Below are 18,894 nucleotides of genomic sequence, written 5' to 3'. Positions count from 1 at the left end.
AAACTACTGCACAGGTCTGATGAGGTATTTGATGGAAAGCCTATTAGAGAGGAGAACATAAAGTCATGTGGCCAGGGGATGGTGTTGCTGGAGATCCAAAACTCAGAAAACAGTATAAGAAGCTTCCATTTTTCTGAACATGTTGTAGTCTACCTATAACCTTACTGGGAAGGCTACTCATCTATTCAGGGTGAATGGACATAAAGATTAATAAAAGCTTTCATGATTTCACAATAGTCATTGTTCTTTGTATAAGGTGAGCATATTTCTCACAGTTGGTGGCTTGTTAGATGGGTTCATTTCTCACGCTATCTGTATTACCTTGGGCAAATTGTTAACCTCTCTGGGCCTCAGTTTCTAAGTCTGGAAAATGAGGGAGTTGGATTAGATTCGATGACCTTTAAGGTATCTGCCAGCCCTAGATCTATGATACCAGATGGGGAAACAACAAAAAAGTAAAACAATCATATTTGAAAATTAACTATACAAGAAGTTAAGGTACAAGTTATATAACTACAAGGCAACACATAATTGATTGATTTAATATTTAGGTGACAAATATCATGTTAGAGTTAGGAAGGCAGAACAATTATAGTGGATTAGAAGAAGCTGGATACGATTTGTGGAGGAAGGAGAACTTGAGTTATGCTTTGAAGGTTGGGCAGGTTGGACCTGGTAGAGGGAATGGGATGGGCAGGTCAGACCTAGAGAGTAAGAAAAGAAGAGAAAACCAAATGCACAAGCCATGCTTGGAGGCTGTAACTAGACCAGCTTGCACATTGCAAAGAGCCTGGATTATTTATAGTTGGAAAATAAGTTCAAATCTCAGCTTTACCATTTGTTAGCTTCTTGGCCATTGGCAAGTCATTCTCTCTTGGTTTCCCTCATCTGAAAAATGGGTGATATCTATACTCCCTAATTTATAGAGTTCTTGTGGGGACAGCTTTTAAATAGACATGAAAACTCTATCAATGTGAGTTATGATAATACTTATTAGTAATAACTGGATAGTTTGTATAGGGTAGTTTGGTTTGTGTAGTCACAGATAAGGTAGCTATGCGGCACAGTGAACAAAGTGCTGGATTTAGGATTGGAAAGACCTGAGTTTGAATCCGCCTCAGATACTTAATTAGCTGTGAGACTCTGGGCATATCACAGTCTTAATATTAATAAAGAAATAACATTAATAAATTCTTCTTGATTTAACTTTTTGAGCCTCTGTTTCATTACCTGTAAAATGGGAGTGATAATGGTACCGGCCTTTCAAGGCTGGTATGAGGATTTTCTGACTATATATATATGTATGCAGTTATATTGTGTACATATATATGTATATATAATATATGAAATATACATGTAAAGTTATATAAAAAATTAGCTATTACAGAATCATGAAGATCAGAGATAATATATACATAAAGTGCTTTGCAAACCTTGAAAGACTATATAAATGATAGCTATTACTATTATTAGGTTTGAGACAGATTGTAAAGGGTCATAGACTAAAGAATTTTTCCTTTATCTTCTTGGCAATGAGGAACCACTGAAGATTTTCCAGTAAGGGAATAATGAGAGCACAGTGGCATATTAAGAAAATTAATCATATAGTGTTGTGCAGGTTGGGCTAGAGTGGGGAGAGACTGGCATCAAGGGAGACCCTACATTTCTAGGGCAGTGGTAGTAGAGATTAAAAGAAAAGACTGACATGGGGACATTGTAAAGGGAGACTCCATGGAATTTCCTGTCTGACTTATAAACCTTCATTTTTGCTGTTTTAAATACTTCTAGCAAGCAGAAGGTCATGCTACAGAATCCTAAGTCCCAAGGGTAGAATGATGGCATGCTTTTACAACCTCTTAATTTTAGAGAAGCAATCAACAAATTAATGCTGTTTAATTCTAATAACTATAAGCTTCCCTTCCATTTCTGTTTTGCTAGTGAATTTATTGAGTGGATAATTAGTTCTCATTGAATTTTGCATATCTTTACCTCACAGGGAAGTACTGGTGCTCCTGGGGTACCTGGTGTTATGGGAAATTCAGGCAAACCGGTAAGATACTGTCTCTCTTTTTCATAATTTATTAATTCTATCACCAGGAGGCAAAAGACCATTTATTCCTAACTTGTTTTTCACTTGTCATCTTGAAAACAGGGTCAACAGGGACCTCAAGGGGAAGTGGGGCCACGAGGACCCCGGGGGCTACCAGTAAGTACTTGTCTTTTCTGCACCTGTACACTCATCCCTCTCAGGCTTTGCCTCATTATGCAAGCAATTGAGACAAAAGTAGATTTTTTCTCTTAAGAAATGAGAAAAGTTCCTAGAAGAATGGTCCTTTGGTTGTAGAAGGAATGATTTTAAAGAGGCAATATGTTATGGTAAAACTCAGAAGACCTGGGTTTTGAGTCCTGCACTGATGCTTACTGGATGAGTAACTATGGAAAAATTACTGAAACATTCTCTGAACTCCAGTTTCTTCATCTAAATGAGAGATCCTGACATTTTCCATGCCTCATTCATGGGGGTATTGTGATGATCAATGTCTGTGAATGCATATTATGGAATTTAAAATAACCCTTAGCACTTTATTATTACTCTGTGGAATTATGCATTTTGTGAGACACGGTAATGTACATTTTCTAATTCAATTCAATTTCAAAAATTCAATCCCCTTTGTTAAAATTAAAATACCCACAAATAGAGGCTGACACTGGGCATGCCCTGGGTGAGTCTAAGACTATAAATTGCAGAGTAGGTACTGATCTGCATTGGTAAAAAAAGTTTTCTCACTTGGAAATAGAAAAGGACATATGCAAAGCACTAGGTTAGGCACTAATGTGAAAAAATGGCATGGCTTCTGCCCAAAAAGAACTTACCACCTTGTAGTGAGAGATGAGACCCAATAGAAATGATATAAATTAGAATTTGACAAAGTGCATAAGAGGGATCTAAAAGAGGGGCCTGAGTTTTTAAAGAAGGAAGACTCAAATATTGTTAGTTAGGACCAGGGAAGCATTCTTGGTGATGGTGATACCTGAGGTAAAGAATGCTTTAATAGGTTGAGATATGGAAAGAGTCTGTTCTAGGCTTTGGGGGTTGGATTATGAAAATGTACAGAGGCAATTCAAGGAGGAATAAGCTAGGGCACCAACAGGCAGATTTGAGACTGGTTGGAAAACTGAGAATTCCATGCACTTTTTTCCCAGTTTAGAAAAAAAAATTACCCTTGGTCTTTACTTTAAACTTGCTAAACAGCTTCACTTTAAACACCTGATTTTAAATTCTTGCTTTGTGGTGAAAAACACATTTAGAGGAAGATTGTAGGAACACACCAGAACTGATACTTTTATTAGCCATTCTTTGAACAAATCAAGTGACGATTTGTACACTTCAAAACAGGTTTGTGTCAGACCTATGGCAGGAGGTCTTTTCTCCACTTCTGAGAGAAGTATGTCACTTGGACTCTGTTAGACTGCCAGTCTTCAGGATTTTGTCCACCTTCATCCCTCACATTAGCTAGCTCCACCAACCTATTCTTGGACCTGCCCTTTGTATATGGATCTCCCTCTACTCTGATTAGGACCCATCAGGTTCTACCTAAAAGCTAAGGGTATATTACAAATACAGAAGGCTTTCTGGTATCTATTCTAGGCATCTATTACATTCCATTCTACTATCTTTATTTTATCGTGCATGAATCTGAGTGTACATAAGATCAGACCTTTCATCTAGTTAGAAATGTCATCATCTAACTAGCTTTTTTCTGTTAATAGCACTGCTATTTTCCTAGTTATCTAGCCTTGAAATTTTGTAGTCATCTTTGAATTCCCCCATTTCCTTTGATCTCTCTTCATCTAAATCTAATCATCACTTTATTATGTCAATTCTATTTCTCTTTCTTGGATCCATCCTTCCTTTTTCTTTAAATAAAATTTACTTTTTTCAACTAATAAGTATTTATTTTATTCCCTTTCCCATCCTTCCCAGAAAAAAGGAAAAAGAAAATTCCTGTGACAAACATGCATAGTCAAACAAAAAAAAATAGATGACCACATCCAAAAATGTGTCTCATTTTGCATATTAAGTCCTTTTTGTCAGATGATGAGTATCATTCTTCATCATCAGTCTTCTGGAATAATGATTGGTCATGGCACTGACCAGTTATCAGATCTTTCAAAAATGTTTCTCTTTATTATGTTATTTTTAAATTATCCTCCTGATTCTTCTCAACTTTATGTCAATTTGTATATCTTCCCATTTTCACTGAACCCATCTCTTTCGTCATTTCCTGCAGCATGATAGTATTCCATTCCATTCATATTCCATAATTTGATCATTCCCAAAATGTTGGATGTGAATCCCTATCATTACCATGCTAGTTCAGGGCTCTATTAAATTTGATTTCTTCTTTTTTTATTATCAGCTTAACAATCACCAACAAACATTGTAATATCCAATGAACAAAAAGTGGGATTGTGAATAAACATAAACTTCTTTCACATAGTAGACTTAAATAAGTGTATATTAAATTTAACCAGATCATAACAAAGTTACCATGTTTATGTGTCCTCCTAAATGTCTTTTTTGGTCTTCTTCTGTATATTTTAAATTTTTGTTACTGCATTTTTTTCCCCTTATAATAGGATCACAGACCATAGGATCACAGAACCCTGGAAGGGACCTCAGAGGTCATCTAATCCAATCTTTCACATTTTATAGGCAATGAAAATGAGACCCAAAGGAATCAAGTGATTTGTCCAAGGTCAAATCATTGAGCTATTGCAGTGGCCTCTCAAGTCGTCCTCACACTTCGTCTCTTCTTGCTTCAATCCATGAAATTTATTTTTATCAGATGATTGTCATAAAATGTTATTTCTTTTTCATTTCATTTCTCTACTCAAAAACCATCAATGGGTCTGATAAATAAGATCCACACTTCTTGGCCTGGCAGCCAAGGTTCTTCATGAACTAATCTCAAGCTACCGTTATAGCCATCTCACCTATTACTTCCTTACCTATATTCTACGTTAGCCAAATTATACTATTTCCCATTCCTTAAATATACCCTATGCATTTTAACTCTTTGTTCAAACTGATTTTACTGCTTACCATGTCCTTACCACCATCTCCACTTATCAAAATTTTACTCATAGTTCAAGGCACAGCTCAAATGCCACCTCCTTCAAGAAGACTTCCCTGATACTCCTCTTCCTATCTCACCCTAACATGGCTTCTTTTTCATTGAGTGATTTCTCCCTCTTCTGAACTCCCATAATACTTTCTTTTTTCAATCAGTCAAAGCACATTTATTTCATTCTTACATGCCAGGCTTTGTGCTGAGCATGTGGGATACAAAGAACACCATAATACTTTCTTGACCATTTCAGTTGATACTACAATTCACTGTTTTTTTAATTACAGTAATCTGTGTATGTGTCATTTCCCCCTACTATATTGTAATTTTCCTAAAAGTAGAGATCAAGCTTTATTCACCTTTGTGTCCCTTGTAGTGCTTATAATGAAGCCTTACACATGGCAGAAACTCAGTCAATACTTGTTGGAAGAAAGGTTATAATGAATTTGGTGAAATAGTTGAAATTGTCTGCTTTGTCCCAGAACTTGGCCTCCTATACAATGAATTTTCCAAGTAAATCATGTGGCATGATTCAAAATTTGTTTTTCTAACATTAGACAGAAATATCATTGAAAAATACTTCAGTACATTCAAGGGTCTTTGGTTTCCATTTGTAGGATTACAACCCCTCTTTCCTACCTCCCCAGAGCAGTTGTTCTTAACCTAGGTTCCATAAACTTGTTTTTAAAAAATATTTTGATAACTATATATTGTTACAGTTGGAATTGTTGTTCTTTGTAATTCCATGTATTTGAAAAAACATTATCTTATAAAGAAATCTAAAGGTTTTACCAAATTTCCAGAGTGGGCCATAGCACAATGAAGGTTAAGAACCCCTACCCTAGACCTTACTAGAGGGTCTTTAAGAGTTGGTATTGTTGAAAATTGAACAATTTGACCTTGAAGTCAGTCTGGTGATGAGCCTCTATGAACTGAGCTAAACTAGTGTCATAAAAGTAGATTTGGAAAGAACCTCAAAGGCCATATAATCAATCATTTTCCCTTTATAGGTGAGGAAAGTGAGACCTAGGAAAGGAAGTGATTGACTCAAGGCCACAGACGGATTCAGGGGCAGGATTTAAACTCAGGTCCTCCACTCTAGAATCAGTGCCGTTTCTCAGACAACAGATAGGCAGTCCTTCACCTGAATTTTCCTTGACTTTTTTCCAGGTCAACATAGGACCTGTTAAAGTTTAAGCTTCACCAGCTCATCTTTCAGGAATTCAGGGTCACCTCCATGCCATGAAAAAATGTTAAGAGTAGGGCTTTAGTAGAGAATGGTCTATAATAGGACTATAAAATTGAATTGATCTTTTATATCCTTGTGACATACACAAAAGTTATGATTAAATCAGGACTAAATAAGTCCTTAAAATGGTAATGTAAAATAATTAGTCAAACTGTACTTTTAATCCCATAAAATGGGTTTATAAAAGCATTGATCTATAGCTGACTTTTTGGGTTAATTGGTATTTCTTTTGCCAGAGAGAAGCATTTTGTATATGACATATGATATAGATTATGTAAAGTGATTTCATATTTTTCTTCTTCTTACATCAGCAAGATTTTAAGGCTATTGTTGCATTTGTAGATGTTTTTACATTTTTCAACAACTGAGTTGCTTTTTAAAACTATATAAACACCAGCCAGTTATCCCAGCAGCATGGTATACTGCAGTGGTTTCAGACTCAAATAGAAAGAGGGGCCACTAAACCATTAAGGCTACTAACCATTATTTAAGTATATCTAATGACTATATATTGACTTAGAAAAACCATGTTAACATTATCTATGTCCTATTGGGCAGCTATATTCTTTTTTAAAAATTAAATTTATTTATTTTTAAGTTTACATCATTCAATGCCACAAACTTTTGAGTTCCAAATTTTCTCCCTCTTCCTCCCCTCCTCACTCTCCAAGACAGCATGCAATCTGATGTAGGCTTTACATATACATTCACATTAAACATATTTTCGCATTAGTCATGTTGCAGAGAAGAATTATAACCAATGGAATAAACCACAACAAAGAAGAAACAAAACAAAAAAGAGAGAGAGAATAAATAGTATGTTTTGATCTGCATTCAGACTCCAGATTTCTTTCTCTGGATGTGGACAGCATTTTCCGTCATGAGCCTTTTGGAACTGTCTTAGAACCTTGTATTTCTGAAAAGAGCCAAGTCTATCAAAATTAGTCATCACACAATATGGTTGGAACAGTGTACAATGTTCTCCTGGTTCTACTCCCCTCACTTAGCACCAGTTCATATAAGTCTTTCCAAGTTTTTCTGAAGTTTGCCTGCTCAGCATTTCTTGTAGCACACTAATATTCCATTACATTCATATACCACAACTTGTTCGGTCATTCCCCAATTGATGGACATACACTCAATTTCCAGTTCTTTGCCATCACAAAAAGAGCTTCTATATATTACTTATAAAACAATGACCCAACAGGAATAAAGATTTTGCTTTGGGGGAGTGGGTGATTCTGGGGCCAGGTCTTAGGGTTTCTGAAAATAATTGGGTTCTTTCCCATTTGTATGATGTCTTTAGGATGAAGCCCTAGAAGTGGTATTTGGGCAACTATATTCGATAGGTAGTTAGGTAGCAAAATATATAGAGTGCAGGGCCTGAAGTCAGGAAGACTCATCTTCTTGAGTTCAAATCTGGCCTCAGATACTTACTAGATGTATGACCCTGGGCAAGTCACTTAACCTTGAGTTATCTATAAAATGAGCTAGCTAGGGAAATGGCAAACCACTCTAGTATCTTTGCCAAGAAAATCCCAAGTAGTGTCACGAAGAGTCAGATCTGACTGAACAATAACAAATTGCGTTTTTATTTATTTTGCAGAAAATATTTCCCAAATTATATTTTAATCTGATTCTGATCATGCTTGCATTTGGCACCTCTGTAGTGTATACAGAACTGCAATTAGAATCAAGAAGGACTTGGGTTCAAATTGCATCTAACGATATGATCCAGGGAAAATCATTTAACCTCTCTAAGCCTCAGTTTCCTTCTCTGCAAAGGGAGTGGTCTGGACATAGTGGCCTCTAAGGTCTCTTCAAGTTCTAAAATACATGCACCTATTCTCTGTGATCCTAAGAATGAATAGACTCTTCAATAGAATGTTAGGGGGATTTTATAAAACAACCTCAGAAACCATCATGGAAGTCAATGAATATGTCTTTTCCATGATTCTGTGCCAGTGCTACAGATTCATTTATAAACAGGCACGTTATTAAATGAAGATTCACAAACACTACCCAGAGATAAGTGGTTGTTATTTAACAACAGCTGTGTTCCATGACCTCTATCTACAAGGATTTCTTGAACAAACACTGGTCCTGATTTATTAAGAAAGATACCTGCTCAGTCTGTTCAGTGATGGGTGATCTTGAAGGAGATGAGGCTGATTTTGATTGAATGCTTTAGTGGTCCCCTTAGATAGACTCAAGACTTACAGCAGGGCCCATATCTGTGCTCGTCAAGGCACATTTGGCAGGCTTAAATTGAGCAAGACTGTTCATTTCCCAGGGACCATTTGCTATCTAATAGTGATAACACAGCATTACCAATCATGGAAATGAAGCTGAAATACTGTCTTCCAAGTAACTAAATTATATAGATATGGGTTGCTTTTCTCCAAAAACTTGTGATGATGCCTTGATTGGCTTTTAATGTATTAGTGTGTTAGAATGTGCACAAGATGGAAAGGGGAGTTCTATATAGTTGTTTGTAGATTTTCTTCCCCTCAGGTCAATAAGCATTTATTGTCATCTTGACTTTGGACTTCTGTCACTGGAAAAGAGAGTGAGGCTGGCAGTTTTGCACAGCTGTGCCTCACTTAAATCTAATTCACATGGAAGTCAAGATATCATCTGTGATGTCATTGGTCTCTTGGAAAACAAAGAACAAATAGCAACAAGGATTTATTAAACACCTGCACTAAACCCTAAGTTTGGGGGAAAGGGTGCCAGAAGTGGTGACTATGAAAATGTTTTCTAAATATGGGAAGAGACTTGAGCTAGCTTGACTATAAGATTCCTTCATCATGACATTCTCATCGTGTTAAGATTCTGCCTTACTGTCTATTCTTTCTATTGAAGGTTGTTTCTGGGTGATTAATAAAGTGGAAAAAACCTGAGATTTTAAGGAGTTGGAAGACCTAGGTTTGAGTTTTGTTTCCACTCAAAGTTTTGTCTCTCTTAAGATTACTGACTCTCATTTTCCTTATCCATCAAGAGAGAGGATTGGATTACATGACCTTGGAGGTCCTTTCTAGCTCTGAATACTAAATTGAAACGCCAGTGCCTTTTCAATGATGGTTGATACATTTGGGATAAATAGGAATGGATATAATTTGGAAGAAAAATATTAACTTCCAATCCCCAACCCAGGGTATCTGAGAATATTGTTATCACACCAGCTCATGATGTGTAGCAGCTTCTATCTTTTAATTAACAGCTCTGCCATTGCAGTTCCTGTCATCAGTGTCATAATTAATTACTCTTCTCATGAAATTTGTTTAGCTTAATCTGTGCTTGCACTGATTACTGTTTTGTATCCCTGTCACTCATGCTAATATCCTTTCATTAGTTCATATAGTGAAATAGGAGACCTTAGAGAGAAAACCCGATTATTTTCAGAAACCCTAAGACCTGGTCCCAGAATCGCCCACTCCCCCAGCCCAAAGCAACATCTTTATTCCTGTTGGGTTGTTGTTTTATAAGTAAATATTTTATTTCTTCATTTGGTGAGTATGTTCCTGCAGACTTACCTAAGAACTGGTTAGTCAAGGACTTATAGGATGGAGTGAAAAAGAAAGGGAGAAGTCTAACAATCTCTAAAAGTTCTGTCTCTGGGAAAGGGGTTCTTGATGTGGGGTCCATGAACTTGTTTAATTTTTTTATAACTATTTCAATGTCACTGGTTTCCTTTGTGGTGCTATATATTTTATTTCATGCATTTAAGACCATTATTCCAAGGAGTCTATAGGCTTCACCAGGTTGCTCCAGGGGTTCATGACACAAAGTAGGTTAAGAATCTCCATTCTGCATAAACAGAGGGACAAACACCCCTAAATTTGTGGATCTTACCTTTGGGTCACTGAATTTTAAAGATCAGAGGGACCTCATCGACCATCTGGTCTAGTACATATTCAAAAGAATTTCCTTTCCATTGTACCCAGCACTTGGCAGCTTTTGCTTGAAGATATCCAGGGAGAGAACACATTGCCTCCTGAGGCAACCCATTTCCTTTTTGGATAGTTTGACCATCAGGAATTTTTTCATGTGAAACTTAAATTTTGTGTCTTAGCAACTTCCCCCTATTGCTATTAGTTGTGTCCTGTAGGGCCAAGCAGAAAAAAAAAATCTAATCTCTCATCATGTCACAGCAAATGTTTGATGACAGCTATCATATCCTCTATCAGTCTTTTCTTCTGCAGGCTAAATAGCCACAGTCTCTTTAATTAATTCTCATGCATGCATTTGTGTCTGTCCAAGTTCCAGACACAATAGTGACAGTTGACTATTTGTAGGGCACTGGGTGGGGCATGGATTACTTAGGGTCTACTGATGTTTATAAGGCTTGTTAACCGAGCTCATCAAGGCTCTGTCCTGGGCTGCCTTCTCTTTTTTTTCCTTATATTTTCTTACCTAGTGACCTCATCAGCTTATGAGTTCTCCAGTTATTGTTTCCAGACTTATGACTCAGAACTACATATATAGCCCTAGACTCTTTTCTGAGTTTCAGTCCTACATCATCAAATGCCTGTTGGACATTTTAAACTCTTTGTCCCATAAGCATCTCAAATTCAAGAGGGCCTCAACAGAACTCACTGTCTTCCCCACTACTCAAAAAAGCCTCTCTTCCAAACTCTTCTATTGCTATTGAGGGTCTCTTTCTCCACACCTCCACCTTATATTCCTTCATTACTCAGCTCAAAGTCCACCTTTGGCAGTAGGTCTTTCTTGGCCCCCCTACTTGTCTTCCATGTGTTCTATAAGTATCTTGTTTGTACCTATTTATTTACAGGTTGTTTTTCTCATTCCAATCTAAACTCTTTGAGGACAGGTACTCTTGCTTTTTTTAAAATTTGCCTAGTGCTTAGGACAGTGCCTAGCATATTGGTTGGCTGATTGATTGAAAGAAGAGGGAATGAGATTTCAAGGTCAAAGAAAATATTTGGATTTTCATGGTAATATAACTCCTTAAAGAAATGGAGGCCCATAAAATGTTTACCTAGTTGCATTTTTGAAAAAAACAAAAACAACCCAACTTGGTTTTAAGTAGAAGAGGAAAAAATGAATGTTGTAATCATTCACTTTTATTTATGATAAGAAAGTGAGAGAGTTCAATCCTTTAGAAGGCAATGCTTCATAGTATGCCCCAGGCAATGAACTTTCACCTTCTGGTGTTGTAAATTATACTTTACACCTTTCCACTGCAATTGTTTTTCTTAAGTAAGGTCACTTTAGCAATGATGTTATTTGAGACTTAAGTGGCAATTCTGCCCAAGAATTATTTGAACTAGTCACCATAGCAGGTGTTCTGGAGAAAAGAAGTCTTGAACTTTGATCTGTGAGACCTGGTCATTGAAGAGGGACATAATCTTGAAATCCATAGTCTGAAGGTAGGAAATATCTCATTTTTATTGACCAATTCTTCATCTAGAGTCACACACCTGGAATGCAGGCCCCTCCCAAGTGATTTCCTCAGTAGAAATGCCCCAAACTAATGATAGATCCCACCTGCAAACCTCTGCCAGACCTGGCAGAACAGGTCGTTGAGAATATAGTTGGGCATAAGGGCAGGATTTGAGTAGGAAATTTACTCCAGATATTCAATTGCTTTGTTTTTTTTAACTGGAAGTATTGTTTTAATAAAAATTAGGGCATTTGGTTCCAGCTGACAACAAAGCTCATGAAACTATTTGTCCCTGAGATATCGGTGATTCTGAGGTTGAAATTATATTATATATCTGGGGCCTATTGTAGTTCAGTAAGGAGTTCTTATTGGATTTTAGAAATGCTCTAAGCTTTAAACATTGCTTGAAAGGTTTTTTTTTTTGGTTCTTTCCCCTGAAATGTAGTTCAACTATAAAATATAGGCAGATACCTACTTTGTAAGAAAGAGTAGAATGATGCTGTTACAGAAAAGGAATAGTTACTCTCCCCACCCCTATTAGATTTATAAGGAATTCAATTATTCCTTTTTTAATTTAATATTTGATTTTCCTAATTACATGTAAAAAGAATTTTTAATATTCTTTTTTTAAATTCTAAAGTTCCAAATTCTCTCCCTTCCTTCCCTACCTCCCCATTGAGAAGGCAAGCAATTTACATGTGGAGTCATACAAAATACATTTCCATCTAAGTCGTACTGTGAAAGAAAACACAGACCAAAAAAAAAAACTCTAAGAAAAATAAGGTAAAGGAAATGTATCTTTGATTTGGAATGCATCTATTTTTTGAATAGCTTTAGTATTTAAACATAGTTAACTGTGCCTAGGGATTTTTTTAAAAAATAGGATGCATCATTTCACTGATAAGTAAATTTCTCTACCAATGGAAATTTGAGTCTTTTCAAAACTCTCAATCTTAGGGAGAGGTTCAGTGACCTGGCCAGTCATACAGTCAGTGTATTTCAGAGGCAGAACTTTCTGAACCTAGGAATTTCAAACTTCAAAGTCATCTCTCAACCCATGTGCCATGTTTTCTCTCATCTTAGTAATAAAATAAGGCATTTTTTGGACTCCCTCCAGAATGCATAGCACCACTGTACCACCTGGGGAAACTTGGTTCCATGTAGTCTCTGCTCTCAAAGAGCATTCAGTCTTGAATCAGATGTTATTTTGCAGAATGAAAGCACAGTATTCTCTTTCTTGTAGTTTCCAAAGTATACTTACATCATTACTTTTTTTAAAAAATGAAAGAAAAATAATCAGCAGAACAAATAGTTGTATTTCATTCTAAATATCACTACCCATTATGTATTTTAGAGTATACAGAGAAATATAAAGATAAAATCTTTTGGCTGTAGGGTTCATTTTTTTTTACACTGCCATTTTGAGCTTCACGTTTATTGTTAGATATTGATTTTTAAATGCTTTCTAAATCCCTGGTCTCTGTTCAGATGTTTACGATATATGATCACACACACACACACACACACACACACACACACACACACACACACATATATATATATATATATATATATATACAAATGTACATGTATGTATATAGACACACACTCACATATATATTTATTCCTACATATACGTAGCTGTTCAGTTGTGTCCTTCTCCAGCTCATTTTATAGATGGGAAATCTGAGACAAACAGGAATAAGTGATTTGCCCAGGATCACATATCCAGTCAGTGTATGAAGTCACATTTGAACTCAAGTCTTCTAGACTCCAGGCCCAGCACCCTATCCACTGGGCACCTAGCTGCCTTACCATTCTAAGATATTTCTTCTAGAGTTTCATTATAATTGACAAATAGTTCTAGTATTCACTGACTCCTGCTTCTGATGCTTAATGGAGGGACTCTGGGTAAATCACTTAATCTCTATGCTCTTCAGACAACTCTGCTTTTTCTCTACTAAGTCTTAGAGAGGTTGAAATCAGCCTCAAGGGAGGGAAATCCCATACTAGGATCTTTTATCTATTTTTATTCATCAAAAGAGTTTCTGTTTGATTTGGGTATTTTAGGTAATGTGTCAATCAATATCCGCCCCCCCCCCCAATTCCACCTCTTATTAGAGCTGCCTCTTTCTCTCTCAATTACTTTGTATATAACCTTCATTTATATTTTGATATTTTCTTGTCTGTGTCTCCAAGAGAGACCTATGCGGTAGAGGAAGTTTCTCACTGGGAGTTCACATTCTGATGAAATCACAGATCTGGTTTAATAAAAAAAAGACTTATCTGTGAACCCATTTTTTTTTCTTCCTGGAATAGAAGTTAAGATCCCAGAGGGCAACGATTATTTTGTTTTTGTTATAGTATCCCTTGCAGCCAGCATGGCACCTGGCAAAAAGTTGGTGTTTGTTAAATGTTTGTTGAATTGGATTGAGTTGATATGATCTCTCCCTTCAAATTAATGATCTAAGAGTGGAGATGTTACTGCCATGACTTCAATTTTTAATAAAAATGGTTTTTAGTTGAATATTATTTTACTTAAACCTTCATGAAGCACTGGAACTTGGGATAAAGGGCTTTTTCTTGATAATTAATTCATTTACCTCTTTACAGGGTAGCAGAGGAGAATTAGGACCCAGTGGTCCTTCAGGCTCACCAGGTAAACTGGTAAGTGATGCCTTTTTAATTCTTTAGCTGTTTCTATTTACTTTCTATAGTTCATGCTATTATGAGAGAGGAGAAGTGGGTGAATCGAGTACAGAAAAGAAGAGGGAAACAATACAGGAGGAGTCCCGGATAAACCACATTTTGTTTTCATTACTTTGTGAATGCCTGGAAATGAAAGGTAGCAATATTTGAAATTGCTAAACTGAAAATGCCATCTAGGACATAAGTGGGGTAGGGGTCCACATGTTAATAGGTGCAGCCTGTGACATGTGTCCTGAAATGGTGGGAAACATGGGGTGCCACAGTTGGGTTGTGGTTGTTCCTGGAATTCAGGAGCCTAATGCATGAATGCTGTCTTTTAAAACATCTACACTGCATATTTACACAGCAAGAGGGGGTACTGCCTTGCAGAAACCCAAGCTGAAAGAGCCCACTGTTGTAGAGGAATGTAAGCTATGGGAGTTAGTGATCTCAGGAGGGGAAAAAAAAGCCATGAAGGACTGGCTGCTTATAAGAGGAAAGTGAGATACTTGGCTTATACTTACTTCAGGAAATGGCAAAGCCAGCTAGGCTGCGTATTGACTGTATGCCTGGAGTGTTAGGTATTACATTGGCTTTTTGTTTTTTGTGCTTGATGATTTACAGGGTCCTCTTGGCAGCCCAGGCCTTCCAGGTCTGCCTGGTCCCCCTGGACTCCCTGGATTGAAAGGTGACAGGGTAAGGATTCAGATATTAAAGAGGTTACTTTGTCATCTGACATTTACTACATTTCATAAGCTAACTAATGGTTATTATAGAGGCTCCATTGACTAAGTAGGAGGATGGTTTCAGTCAAATGGAGAATTTCCCTAGAATGTACTTCAGTCACTTACAAAGCAGAGAAGTCTCTTTGCTATGATGTAATGTGGGGAAGAGGGTAGCCTCTGAGGAGGGAGGTTCATTTCTCTAGGCTTGTTTCCTTACTGCAAAATGAAGGAATTGGATTATATGACCTTTAAATTTAGGAAATTATGAAAAAAATTTCTCTAGATGGTAATTGTTTACTGTCCAAAGAGAAAAGAACTATGAGTTGAGAACAGAAATTCCCTTTATGATCATCAATTCACAGATCATTAGGAGTGGAAGGACCTTTGGGATCATGGAATGCTAGCCCCATCTCTCTCATTTACAAATCAAGAAGCCAAGGCCCAGAAGGGTCAAGTGATTTTCCTCTGCTCAAATAGCTAGTCATTATCAAAGCTGGCACTGAAACCCAGATCTCCTGATAAGTTCTTTCCATTATGCCTTACTCTCTCTCTCACTTACCATTCAATTCAGTTAAACACACATTTATTCTGTGACCAGCATTGTGCTGGGTATAGGGGATACAAAGAAAGAAATGAAAACAATTCTTTCCCTCTCTCAATTGGAGAGAAAATACATATACACAGAAAAGTGTATAAATATGAATATATATATATATATATATACACACACACAAACACACATATCTCATATGTTTATATATACAAATAAGTTTTCTATGTATACATGTGTATATATTCACATGTGTGTATATACACACACATGCAAAGTTCATCTTTTGAAAGGAGGTGAGGGGATCAGCAAAAAGCCTAGTGTAGGAATATATTGCCAAGGCAATACCCACAGTGGCAGCTATGAATCTGCCAGCATATTTCCAGGTTTGAATTGCAAGATTTAACCAATCATCTTTATTGAAGACAGATCCAAGACATTTATTCAAACACCAAAAAGCCAAATCCATTATAGTAACAAAGAAATCCATCATAGTAACCAAGAAGGCTATATACATTGTCAGGCCTTTCCACAACCAACTCCCTTAAGCAAAATCTCTCTCTCTCTGACTCACAGCTAGCTGCTTGCTTCCTCTCTCTTTCCCAGCTCTTCCTGCTCCATCTCACTTCCTTTCAGCTCTGCTGCACTCCTTCCTGCTCCATGTGACTTAGGCTCATGTGACTCAGACTTCCATGTGACTTAAGCAGGTCACATAAGTCTTTTAATGAATGGGAATGATTTTCCCATTACATTTACAATACATTAACAATATAAGGAGATAGCAATAGAGCTGAGCTTTGAAAGGAGGTCTTTTATTTCACTGAAATATAAATCTATCTTTTAGTCTATTTTCAGTCATGTCCAATTCTTCGTGACCTTATTTTTTATTTATTTTTGGCAAAGACACTGGAGCTGTTTGTCATTTCTTTCTCCAACTCATTTTAAATATGGAGAAAAGTGAGACAAATAGGTCAAGTGACTTGCCCAGAGTCACCCAGCTAGTAGGGGTCTGAGGTCAGATTTGAACTCAGGAAATTGAGTCTTCCTGATTCTAGGCCCAATTTTCTATGCATTGCACCACCTAGTTGCCCAAGTCTGTCTCTGCTTCAGATATTATTTGGATTTAGAATTTAGAGAAAGACTGAACCTTAGAGATGACATCTAGTCTAATCCCCTCATCTATTAGATGCAGAGACTGAAATTAGAGAGGTTAGGTTTCATAAATATTAAATAGCAGAGCAGGTATTTATATCTACAGCTTTTGACTACTTCCCATTGACCTCTACTCTCTAATGATCTTGCCACCATCCTATGGTGCTGCCTCAGGGTGTTTTTTTTCCTGATAACTATCTTCTCTATAACATACTCAGGGCCTTACCCACCTCTGTTCGTCTCCTTACTTGTCTCTGGAATTCTAGTGTATCATGTTTTAAGTCCATTTTCCCTACAGCTGCCAAAAAAATCTTCCCAAGGCACAGGTCTGACCAAGGCATTTTCCTACTCAAAAACTTTCAGTGGCTCCCCATGGTAACGGGATAAACTATATACTTTCTTAGACACTCTACAGTCTGATGCCCAACTATCTTTCTGGCCTTAGTTCATACTATGTAACTATACTCAAATTTTCTGTTCTGTCTATAAACTATTATCTATTTTTGGACCTTGACATTCTATCTTCTACCTTCTTGCATTTTTGCAAGCTATTCCTTAATGCCTAGAATGAACTCCTTCCTAGTCTTCTAGAATCCTTGTCTTCTGTCAAGATCAGCTTAGAAGTCGCTTTCTGTGAGAAGCCTTCCCTGTGATTGGTGTCCTCTTTTCCCTTAATTTCTCTTGCATTTTATTTATTACAATGGCAAGCAAGGGGAATTCAACCATCTCTCTAAACAGAAATGAGCATAGCTAACATGTTCTCCGTTTCTTAAATCTAGACAATCAACAAAGCGATGAATCAAGATCTGTTTTGTAACCCTTTGTTGATTTCCAAGGTGTGAATGCTCACACTGAAAATTTAACAATGGCTGTCATTGTTGGCTCTAGCATACCCCTATGGACAAATTATATTCTACCCCATTTACAGTAATAGTAGAACGTAAACTTCTTGAAGGCAGAGAATGTCTTCATTTTGCTTTTTTAAATGCCCCGCTCTTGCTGCCTTACATATAGTATACATATAAGTATATGCTTGACATCATTGACTATTACAATGAATTGACTCTGTCATCTGGCCCCATATTGATAACAAGGAGGTATTATTTCTTGCCATTCTCCATTAGTATGGGTATGGGGAGTTGGTTAATTTAGATTTCTATTCTACCTTCATCTTATTTTTTAAAAAAGTGATACTACTTCTTAAGTTCAAAGTTCTGAGACAATATCACAATGTCTTTATTGTAGGGTTCAGTTGGTGAGCCTGGTCCAAAAGGAGAACAAGTAAGTCTGATAAGTTGATCCTTATGATGTTTCATTGAGTACTCTATGTGGTATTTAGTAATATGGTAAATTACAGTTGCTACTGTGAACTTGTATGGATGTGGCTTTAAAAAAGTGGGACCACTGGCCTCTTTCCCCACGTGAAAATTGTTTGATTTTTTTGTCCCTAGCTACACATAGTCTACTGTTAGTCATGGCTCTCTCTCTGAAAAAGTACCTCTCTCCCTATATCCTCCAATATGGCTTACCTTTGGTTGTTTTAATATTCTACAATCTCACTGAATCACACTGAGGCCATCAGCTAGATAAATTTAATTTTTTCCTTTGGGCTCCTGATCTGTTGGAAAGAACATTCCTTCAAAGGCTTCCCAATGAATAAGCTAAGGATTCTAATGTTTCACCAAGATGTACAAATGAAATTCATATCCAACTTTTTGGATTCTCCCTGAAACTGTTGCCTGATTTAGGCCAGCCTCATTTTCAAGTAGACCATAAGCCCCTTTAGGGCAGATGCCACAAATGCTGTTTCTTTGATTTTTCACAATGCTCGATAGAAATAGCCCATATAGGTATTCAGTAAATACTCACTTGGCTATTTGATTAAAACTAATCTTGGGCAGTAATAATGTGAAGTTTTTGCCTTAATTTTAGGGTCGTGCTGGTGAAGAAGGTGAAGCTGGAGGAAAAGGAGAACTAGTAAATCATTCTTG

At 36.8% G+C, this 18,894-nt stretch overlaps 1 protein-coding gene across 1 annotated transcript in view; it reads left to right on the top strand.

Annotated features, from left to right (window-relative positions):
- COL9A1 (collagen type IX alpha 1 chain) overlaps window positions 1–18,894 on the top strand; it is a 127,530-nt gene that overhangs the window by 79,750 nt on the left and 28,886 nt on the right. The window contains exons 27-32 of the mRNA XM_072638059.1: window positions 1,997–2,050; window positions 2,153–2,206; window positions 14,402–14,455; window positions 15,101–15,172; window positions 18,149–18,184; window positions 18,836–18,880. Of these exons, the coding sequence (XP_072494160.1) occupies window positions 1,997–2,050; window positions 2,153–2,206; window positions 14,402–14,455; window positions 15,101–15,172; window positions 18,149–18,184; window positions 18,836–18,880 (315 nt within the window). The remainder of the gene's footprint in view (window positions 1–1,996; window positions 2,051–2,152; window positions 2,207–14,401; window positions 14,456–15,100; window positions 15,173–18,148; window positions 18,185–18,835; window positions 18,881–18,894) is intronic.

This window comes from Notamacropus eugenii, chromosome 2 (assembly GCF_028372415.1).
Source record: "Notamacropus eugenii isolate mMacEug1 chromosome 2, mMacEug1.pri_v2, whole genome shotgun sequence".
NCBI lineage: Eukaryota > Metazoa > Chordata > Mammalia > Diprotodontia > Macropodidae > Notamacropus > Notamacropus eugenii.
Note: the sequence above shows the minus strand (reverse complement) of the source record. Positions and strands in the feature narration are given on the sequence as shown.